Genomic DNA, 9,766 nt, shown 5'->3' with positions numbered 1-9,766 from the left:
CACATAAAACAAAGAGTTAATTACTGTTTTCGTCCCTATGGTTTGTCAAAAATCACTATTTCAGTCCATTAGTTTAAAAATTGCGATTTCAGTCCCTGTGGTTTCACTTTGTAACCATTTCAGTCCACCTCATAACCATTTCAGTCCCTGTACTTAACAGAATAATGGATTGAAATGGTTACGAAAGTGAAACCACATGGACTGAAATGGTTACAAAAGTGAAACCACAGGGACTGAAATCGCAATTTTTAAACTAATGGACTAAAATAGTGATTTTTGACAAAACACAGGACGAAAACAGTAATTAACTCTAAAACAAAAGAAAGCACGACATCACACACTTCACTTCATGCAAAACAAAAATAAAAAGGTAAGGAAAGAAGACATGCACCTAATCACTGTGAGCCCGGGGATGGTCCCAGGATAACCTCAGCGTCTAATGTGGGCAAGTGGTGTTGGGTCTGGGTAGAACTTCTTTCAGCAGCAAGTCTTGCCTGTTCAATCCTCCACTGAGATTGCCCCTCTCTTTCTTTAGCTTGCTTTTCTCTTTCCTCAGCTGCCAATTTTCTTTCTTCAGCTGCAAGTCTTTCTTGTTCTTCCCTCCACAGACGATTTGTCTCACACTCTTTCGAGATTCTTTGCCACAAAGCCTTTTCACCGGCTGACCACCTTCCATAACCAAGAGGATTAGGTGTACTCGGTAACAAGACATGTTGCCTTTGGAGTGGTCTTTCCACCATAGCATTCTCCCCTTGTTCTTGCTCTTCTTCGTCTTCATTATCATCCTCGTCAGATCCTTCAGTTATGTCATCTCTTTCAAAAATTTCCCGACGCCCACTCTTCATGTCAATGAGGACACATCTTGATCTTCCCTTTCGGAAATCCCAATCACCTACATCCGTTTTGTCAATACAAAATGGAGTTTGCCTCATTTTGTAGGGTTTCGCCCCTGCAGGTATGGCTTTTGCATCCATAAGCACTCGAGTTAATAATCTGATGTGAGGAATTCTCTTCCTGTCATAATCCTCACGCGACTCCCACATATTAAGTAGCACAAGATGCTTGAAAGATATGGTGGGTCTCCCGGTTATTAGAGCATACAAAACTCGTATCTCATAATTCCGAATCTTCTCTTTATCTCCCGCTCTTGGAATGACATTCCGGTTAAGGATGCAGGTCAGTAATTTAGGGAGCGGTTTCAGATCCTTCCTGTACAATTTCATATCTTCCCTAATGTCATCAAATTGAAACAATTCCCTCAACATTGTAAGCCAATCATCTCCTTTACCAAATATCTTCTCTGCCGACAAATACTCATACTTTGAGGATTGACCGCACCCGTATCGAATTTGACTATCTTGTCCATGGCTTCAAAAGACAACGCTACCTTCTTATTTCCAACATAACCAATCAGTTTAGTAGTAAATGGGGTTTTTTCCATCTTTTTTCTCCAGAGTAGACATCCATTCAACAATTTCATCGGTATAGACCTCACTTTTGTTATTATTGTTGTAAATGAGTACCGCTTCCCATCCCAATCGTTGGAAGCATTTGACCAGCCCATAGTACTTAAAGTCTGATATCATTGTAAATCTTTCAGCTACTCCCAATTTGTTTCGAGGTACCTTCGAAATCTTGTCAAGATATAACTCTTTTTGGCAATTTTTAAACTTTGATAACCGTTCACCCCTTGACCATTCAGGCAACTCGACCTCCATAGCCTCTGCGACACTGTCATGAGCAGCACTTGTTCCTCCCTTTTGTTTCTTAGAAGCCGGGGCTTTGCGTTTTCCGTTGTTTTCCGCCATATCCTATAATTCAAAAGTACAAAGTAGTGTCACAGACTCGCATCAATAAGCACATTTCTCTCGACAACTCAACCAATCCCATTTACCAGCCAACGTTCAACATCATATCCCTTTCCAATAGTTGAGTTATTATGAAACCTTGCATCGCATTCAAACTTTAAAGAGGATTTAATTAATCGAGTACCAAATTCATCACTAAGAAAAACAATTCAAGCTACTAAGACTTGTAATAATTGTTAAGTCTCGTGAATCACATTTTGGCATTGTAACACCATGGTTTTTCTGTTCTTTTCGCAAATTTCCAACCAAGATAAGAAAAATTTAACATGATAATTTAATTCTTTCATTTTTTTTAACTCAAAATCACCCACTGTTGAACAATAAACATTTTTTCTACTCCTAGAGTCATGACTGTAATGAGCTATTGAGTCCACATCACCTTCAAAATTAACAAAGAGTAAGAAAAACCATACCTTGGTGTCAAGAGAAGATGAAGAATGCAACTGTGAGTGAATAACACACAAAACACCCAAAAAAAATCGAAACTTTATGCTCTGACTTCTCACTAATCGCGAAGAATTACCCAAAACTAATTCATAAATTGTGTTCCCCTTGAAATTCTAAGCGAGATCGATACTAAATTTGTGGGTTTTGGTTTGGATTTGATGAGGTAGTGAGTTGGAGAAAGTTAGGGTTTATGTTGAAATGGTGAAGAAAGGAAGAGACGTGTTGTTGAAAAGGGGTTAACACTGGGAATGAGTGCAACTTCTTTCCGAATTCTCCGGAATGTGTCAAATAACGGCAGCGTATGAGACGGTGGGGTTCGACGTACGATACGGTGCTATCAGACCTGATGGTGGCGTACGATTTTCGAAGAGTACCAACGTTCCACAGTGAACAATCAGCATTCCAATTGAAGCAATAAGATATAGGCGTTCAATATGGTGGAAAGGTGCATGTGAAACGGTGGCCTCTGATCTCTATCTGTGCACCCAAACGTCATCAAATAAGATATACAATTGACTTTTCAAACCAATTACTCAAAAGTTATACATTTTTCTTTTCTTTTCGTTAGTTTGTTTTTTCTTTTTTTCTTTTTTTTTAATTAACTGTAGGAACTAATAAAACTTAAACTTGACTTTTTGTTTTTTTTTTTTACGTAGTGATTCTTGTTTAATTTTTGTTTGTTTGTTTTTTTTAACTAAAAGTTTAAAACTATAGTTAATTTTGACATAATAAAAAAATTTATTAATTTTTTTTTGGACCTTTGGTTTGAAAAGTCGTATACCAAACGCATCCCTTCCCCAACTTAAAGTCGTGCATTGTCCCAAATGCACAATCAAACTGAAAACGAGTATACGTCATCGGTGAAATGAAACACGAAAACCCGTACCATCCTTCCCCAACTTAGTTATTTTGCAAAAGTGATGAGTGAAAATGATGTGATGACAGTGATTCAAAATGACGGGACACACAATGCAAATGCAAACAAACAAACAAAACATGCAAACAAACAACGGGTTGCCTCCCGGACAGCGCTAATTTTAATGTCATCAGCCCGACAATACCTGGCCCTTAAGTGGCTTAATAGGATGGTGAATTTGTGAGAAAATTCACCACATCCAATTGCTTTCCTTTGTTGTCAATCATGGTTATGAATGGTTTTAACCGGTGACTATTCACCACTTGCTTCTTACCATCTTTGTCTTCAATCTCAAACTCACCATGATTCCCAATTCTCACGATGGTGAAAGGACCCAACCATTTACTTTTTAGCTTACCGGGAAAGAACTTAATCTTTGAGTTGTATAACCAAACTTGTTGTCCCATTTCAAAAGTCTTTGCCCTTAATTTGGCATCATGAACCGCTTTCATTCTCGCCTTGTATGCTTAAGAGCATTCATAAGCTTCATCCCTCAATTCTTCAAGTTCACAAAGTTGCAATTTCCTCTCTTTCCCTGCAGCATCAAAATCAACATTCACAGTTTTCACCGCCCATAAGGCGCGGTGAGCAATCTCAACGGGAAGATGACAACCCTTACCATACACCAACCGGTATGGGGTGGTTCCAATAGGTGTTTTAAAGGCTGTGCGGTACGCCCACAAAGCATCATTTAAGCGTAAGGACCAATCCTTACGATCCGGGCGAACCGTTTTTTGAAGAATCTCTTTTATTTGTCTATTGGAAACCTCCACTTGTCCACTAGTTTGTGGATGGTAAGGTGTAGCAATTCAGTGGCAAACACCATACTATTTGAGTAATTTTCCAAACTTGAAGTTTTTGAAATGAGTCCCTCCATAATGATGACACAAGGAACACCATATCTAGTGAAAGTATTTGCTTGGACAAATTTACACACAACAACATGATCATTTGTTTTAGTGGTGATTGCTTCAATCCATTTTGATACATAATCGACTGCCACTAAAACAAAGTAATTTCCAAAAGAGTTGGGAAACGGCCCCATAAAATCAATCCCCCACACATCAAAAATTTCAACCACAAGTATGGGATTCATGGGCATTTCATCTCTTTTGGAAATTCCACCTACTTGTTGACATTTAGAACATTGCTTGGTGAACAAAAAGGCATCACGAAAAATAGTAGGCCAATATAAACCACAAGAAAGAACCCGATGTCCAGTTTTCTTAGCACTAAAGTGGCCACCACATGCATATGTATGAGCATGGGCCAAGACTTCTTGAATTTCCTCATCCGGTATGCACCTTCTTATGATTTGATCCGCTCCAACCTTGTAAAGATCCGGTTCATCCCAAATAAATTGTTTGGCTTGGGATTTGATATGTTTCACTTGCCTTGTGGACCATGAATCCGGTGTCCTACCTGTGGCCAAAAAGTTAGCAACATTAGCAAACCATGGTAAATTAGAAACAACAAATAAATGCTCATCCGGGAATTCTTCATTGATCTCTCTTGTATCATCTTCCTTAATTTCGGGTATCCTTGATAAAAGATCCGCGACAACGTTGTCACAACCCTTCTTGTCTTTAATTTCAAAGTCAAACTCTTGCAACAGCAGCACCCACCTAATCAATCTTGGTTTGGCATCTTTCTTTTCCATCAAATAACGAACAACACTATGATCAGAAAATATAATTACCTTGCTACCCCAAATGTACGATCTGAATTTGTCTAAAGCATAAACAACGGCTAGTAATTCCTTTTCTGTGGTTGTATAATTAAGTTGGGCATCGGAAAGGGTTTTACTAGCATAGTAGATTGCAACAGGCTTTTTATTCACCCGTTGCCCTAGGACAGCTCCAATTGCATGATCACTCGCATCACACATTATCTCAAAAGGCAAAGACCAATCGGGTGATTGCAAAATGGGAGCTTCAACTAGGTGTTGTTTTAATGCATTGAAGGACTTAAGACATGCTTCATCAAAAACAAACAGTGCATCTTTTTGCAATAAATTACACAACGGTTTTGAAATTGCACTAAAGTCTTTTATAAATCGTCTATAAAAACCTGCATGTCCTAAGAATGATCGTACACCCTTCACATTTGTTGGTGGGGGAAGAGTAGAGATGACTTGTACTTTGGCCCGGTCCACCTCAATTCCTCTTTGAGATATCACATGGCCTAGCACAATTCCTTCTTGAACCATGAAATGGCTCTTTTCCCAACTCAACACAAGGTTTGTCTCGGTGCATCTTTTTAAAACTTTTTCTAATTCGACGAGACAACCCTCAAAAGTATGACCAAATATCGAAAAGTCATCCATAAAGATCTCTAAAGACTCGCCCACCATGTCAGAGAATATACTCATCATACATCGTTGAAATGTGGCGGGGGCATTGTACAACCCAAACGGCATTCGCCTAAATGCGAATGTGCCGTACGGGCATGTGAATGTAGTCTTTTGTTGATCTTCCGGGTGAATCGCTATTTGGTTATACCCGGAGTAACCTTCTAAAAAGCAATAGAATTTCTGACCGGATAGCTTCTCAACAATTTGATCAATGAATGGAAGTGGGAAGTGATCTTTAGATGTTGCTGCATTTAATTTTCTATAATCAATGCAAACTCACCACCCGGTTACGGGTCGAGTAGCGATTTGCTCCCCATCCTCACTCTTAACAACTTGAATACCTGATTTCTTGGGAACAGTTTGAGTTGGACTAACCCATGTGCTATCCGAGATTGGGTAGATTATACCCGCATCTAGCCATTTAAGAACTTCCTTTTTAACAACTTCACGCATATTTGGGTTGAGTCGCCTTTGAGCATCTCGGCTTGGTTTGACATCCGGATCAGTGATGATTTTGTGCATGACAATAGAAGGCGAAATCCCTTTCAAATCAGCTATGGTCCATCCAATAGCCGATTTATACCTTGACAAAACTTCCACTAAGGTTTGCTCTTGCTCGGGTTGCAAATTTGAAGCAATAATCACCGGTAATGTTTGCCCTTCCCCCAAAAATGCATACTTCAAGTGTTTAGGCAACTCTTTTAACTCTACCTTAGGTGATTCTTCAAGAGATGGCTTAAGCTTTGTATCAATATGATCGGGCAGGCTTTCAACTTGTACGGTCCAAGGTGGTCTTTTTTCTTCAATTGCCATGACCACTTCGGGACATTCATCATCCATCATGCTTCTAATTTCTTCCAAAGCATCCCTGTCATAAACAAAATTCTTCTCCTTGGTGTTGTTATCCTCCTCTACACATGAAGTGTAGGATTGGACACAATCATCAATCACATCCACTATAAAACCTTCACTTTCAGAAAAAAGGATTAGTAGCATTAGTAAAAACATTCAATCTTAATTTCCTATTTCCAAAAGTGAGATCCACAGTCCCATCCCTACAACCAACTTGAGCATTGGTTGTAGCCAAGAAAGGTCTTCCCAAAATCACATTAGCTTGTTTATCTACTTGTTTTGATGTGGAATCAAGCACTAAAAATCAACGGGATAATAAAAGTCCTGAATTTTCACAATTACATCATGTAGCATTCCCCTAGGGAGTTTAGGTGACATATCCGCCATTACAACAGTAATGTCAGTTTGCTTAAGTGGACCAAAGTCATGTTGGTCATATAAACTCCCCGGGAGGATACTAACACTTGCTCCCAAATCTAATAGTGCTCGTTTAATGCTAACATCACCCACTTGGATGGAAATGAGGGGTGCCCCGGGATCTTTAAGTTTTTGTGGGTGAGAACTTGACAAAATTGCACTTACATTAGCTGTCAAATCGAGCTTCTTAGGTAACTTATGTTGTCGTTTTTTAGTACATAAATCTTTCAAAAATTTTGCATAAGAATGGATTTGACGAATCGCATCAATCAACGGTAAGTTAATTTTGACTTGCTTAAAGACATCCCACATTTCCTCAGATTGGGGTCCCCTTTTCCCATAAATCGATGCTTTCACCGGATTTACTAAAGCGGAAGGATATGGGGCGGTATTAGTCTCCATACCCTTATCCGTCACTTTAGTAGACTCATTACCCACAACCTCTTGATTTGTTGAATTTTTAAAAGTTTGATAAGGTTGAGTTTTAGTAACATGAGTTTCTATTTCTTGGTCATTATCGGATTCGTCACTAACATCCTCCACCACACCTTCAACAAATTGTGATGGAGTTTCAACATTGTTCTCATAAGACTTACCATTTCTAAGAACACATACCTCGTTAACGTGTGCATTTTTGTTGCACTTTGATGATGATCCTTGATGTTGTGGATTGATTGTTGTGTCACTTGGAAGCTTTCCCGGTCGTCTTATAGCCACTTCTTCCGCTAGTTGACCAACTTGTTGGGTTAGAGATCCTACGGTCTTACCTTGAACTTCTTATTCTTGCACCACCCCTTTTAGGATTCCTAAAATCTCATCTAACTTGGTTGAACCTTCATTGTTTGCATTTCCTTGTGATGAACTTGCTTGGCCTTGATTTTGACTTTGACCTTGTTGGAAATTTCTTGAGTACCCTTGTTGTTGAGGTATTCCTTGTTGGTACCCACCTTGATTAAATCCTTGATTGAATTGCCCCCTTTGATAGTTACCTTGAAAGTTTTGTTGACGAGGCTGGAATTGTTGTTGTCCACCTTGTTGGCTTGATCCTTGAAAGTTAGGATTCATTTGATTCGTGGGATTGCCGTATCGGAAATTTGGATGATTCCGTAATCCGGGATAATACGTGTTAGAATTCATATTCCTTTCCCCGTGTATTTAATTAACTTCTTCACTACTTCCAAAATTCATAGGGCAATCAAAAGCAACATGCCCCATATCTCCACATATTTCACATAACTCTTGTACCTGCGAAACAAGAGAAACATCCTTTCCCAACTTTTGGCAAATCATATCAGTTTTCTTTTCTAATGCGTCAAACCTCTCATTACTAGGTTGGTCATTTACAACTTTAAATTGATGTGGTTTAACACTTCGATCAGTGGAAGCTTGAGTTTTTGAACCTTTACTTAAAGTTTCTAAAAAGTTCCATTCATAATTCTCATCATGAGTTAAAAAGGTTCCACCGCTACATGCAAAAACAAATTTTTGATCCTCGGTAACTAAACCATCATAAAAATTTTTGACCAAATCCCATTTAGGGATGTCATGATGAGGACACATTCTAAGCATTTCATTAAAACGTTTGAAGGCTTCATGAAATGTTTCCCCAACATGTTGACTAAAAGATTTGATAGCATTTCGAGCTTCACTAGTTTTACTCATCGGATAGTATTCCTCAAGAAAAGTTCTTTGCATTTCATCCCATGTTCGAATACTATCGGAGGGTAAAGTTGAAAACCATTGTTTAGCTCTATCTTTGAGTGAAAATTGGAAAAGACGTAATTTTACCTCTTCGGGTGTAAAACCTTGTTTCCCAATGGTGCTACATATTGCTGCATAGTCAATCAAATGTGTGTAAGGCTCGTCTGATGCAACTCCCCTAAAGGTTGGTAAAATAGCCAAGTACTGAGGCCGGATTTCAAATACTCTCCCATTTAAAACCGGTGTAACAATTGGAGATGGATTTCTAAAGATCGTCGGCCTGAAATGAGTGTCTACTCCGGGTAGTGGTGGATCACCTTCACCACCTGCCATATTTGTGCTTTCGGTATCACTTCCTTCCGAATCAGAAATGTATAAAGAAATTGGGCTTGAAGTCAAGCTTGCTCTATGGACAACTCGGTTATGCCTTTCTAATCTTCCTATCTCCGGAACAAATGCTAATGGTGATGATCTTCCAGAATGTCTAGTGTGCATGCAATGAAACTACTAGCTGCGCAATCACCACACCAAACGTAACAACGAGTAGAAAGATACAAGACTTATGATATTTTTGGATTTTTAGCAATATTTAACAAAAACAGAAAAGCAATCAACTAAAAACAAACACCAAGCGCACGTGCTCCCCGGCAACGGCGCCAAAATTTGATCGACGTCGAAGTACCGATCAAAGATAAAAAGATTATATGCTCCTAAGTACCCTAAATTAGCAGTGGCAAATAGGGTGTCGAACCACGAAGAGCTAGTGGTTGGTGTAAGATCTCAATCGATTGCAAAACATGGTAAAAACTTAAAATTGGATTTGTATGTTGATTTGATAAATTAGAATTAACTACAAATGTAAATTCAATAAAGTAACAATGAGCACAACCATGTATCAAGTTTGATAGCACAATTAGTAATTTAAGTTTGTGAATCTGGTTTGGTAGATTATATAGACATAATCTTGTGACATCATATGCAAATTGAGTATTGAAAAACCTATACTTGTGTACCTAAAGCTTACAACGATTGAACACCGATGTAATTAGGCTATCACAAAATGATCACCATCAAATATAAACATGTTGACATAACCTTCAATCATATATCTTGACATTCAATGATTAAACACCAATTAACTCAAAATACATGAAGTGATTCAAGAAAACAATGTTTAAGAACAATCAACACATGAAATAACACATAAAAACT

General features: G+C 38.5%; 3 protein-coding genes and 1 non-coding gene across 4 annotated transcripts; 1 reads left to right on the top strand and 3 right to left on the bottom strand.

Moving 5' to 3' along the window:
- Nucleotides 1-218: 218 nt before the first annotated feature.
- Nucleotides 219-2,776, bottom strand: LOC118481148. Its single transcript, XM_035976349.1, has 2 exons — nt 2,282-2,776; nt 219-1,811 (listed from the first exon to the last, which is right to left on the bottom strand). The coding sequence occupies exon 2, from the start codon at nt 1,263-1,265 to the stop codon at nt 396-398; it is 870 nt and encodes a 289-aa protein (XP_035832242.1). The 5' UTR covers nt 1,266-1,811; nt 2,282-2,776; the 3' UTR covers nt 219-395.
- Nucleotides 2,777-3,698: 922 nt separating this feature from the next.
- Nucleotides 3,699-6,580, bottom strand: LOC110869418 (retrovirus-related Pol polyprotein from transposon opus). The gene is made up of 3 exons (XM_035976775.1): nt 5,926-6,580; nt 4,060-5,829; nt 3,699-3,895 (listed from the first exon to the last, which is right to left on the bottom strand). Exons 1-3 carry the CDS (start codon nt 6,578-6,580, stop codon nt 3,699-3,701), a joined length of 2,622 nt encoding a protein of 873 aa, XP_035832668.1.
- A 153-nt stretch (nt 6,581-6,733) lies between these two features.
- Nucleotides 6,734-7,990, bottom strand: LOC110869419. The gene is made up of 2 exons (XM_035976774.1): nt 7,677-7,990; nt 6,734-7,454 (listed from the first exon to the last, which is right to left on the bottom strand). Exons 1-2 carry the CDS (start codon nt 7,988-7,990, stop codon nt 6,734-6,736), a joined length of 1,035 nt encoding a protein of 344 aa, XP_035832667.1.
- Nucleotides 7,991-8,393: 403 nt separating this feature from the next.
- LOC118481588 lies at nt 8,394-8,499 on the top strand. Its single transcript, XR_004865799.1, has one exon. It is a non-coding gene; the product is annotated as a small nucleolar RNA R71 (small nucleolar RNA).
- Nucleotides 8,500-9,766: the final 1,267 nt, after the last annotated feature.

This window comes from Helianthus annuus, chromosome 8 (assembly GCF_002127325.2).
Source record: "Helianthus annuus cultivar XRQ/B chromosome 8, HanXRQr2.0-SUNRISE, whole genome shotgun sequence".
Lineage (NCBI taxonomy): Eukaryota > Viridiplantae > Streptophyta > Magnoliopsida > Asterales > Asteraceae > Helianthus > Helianthus annuus.
The sequence above is the reverse complement of the archived record's forward strand: the minus strand, read 5'-3'. Positions and strand labels throughout refer to the sequence as shown.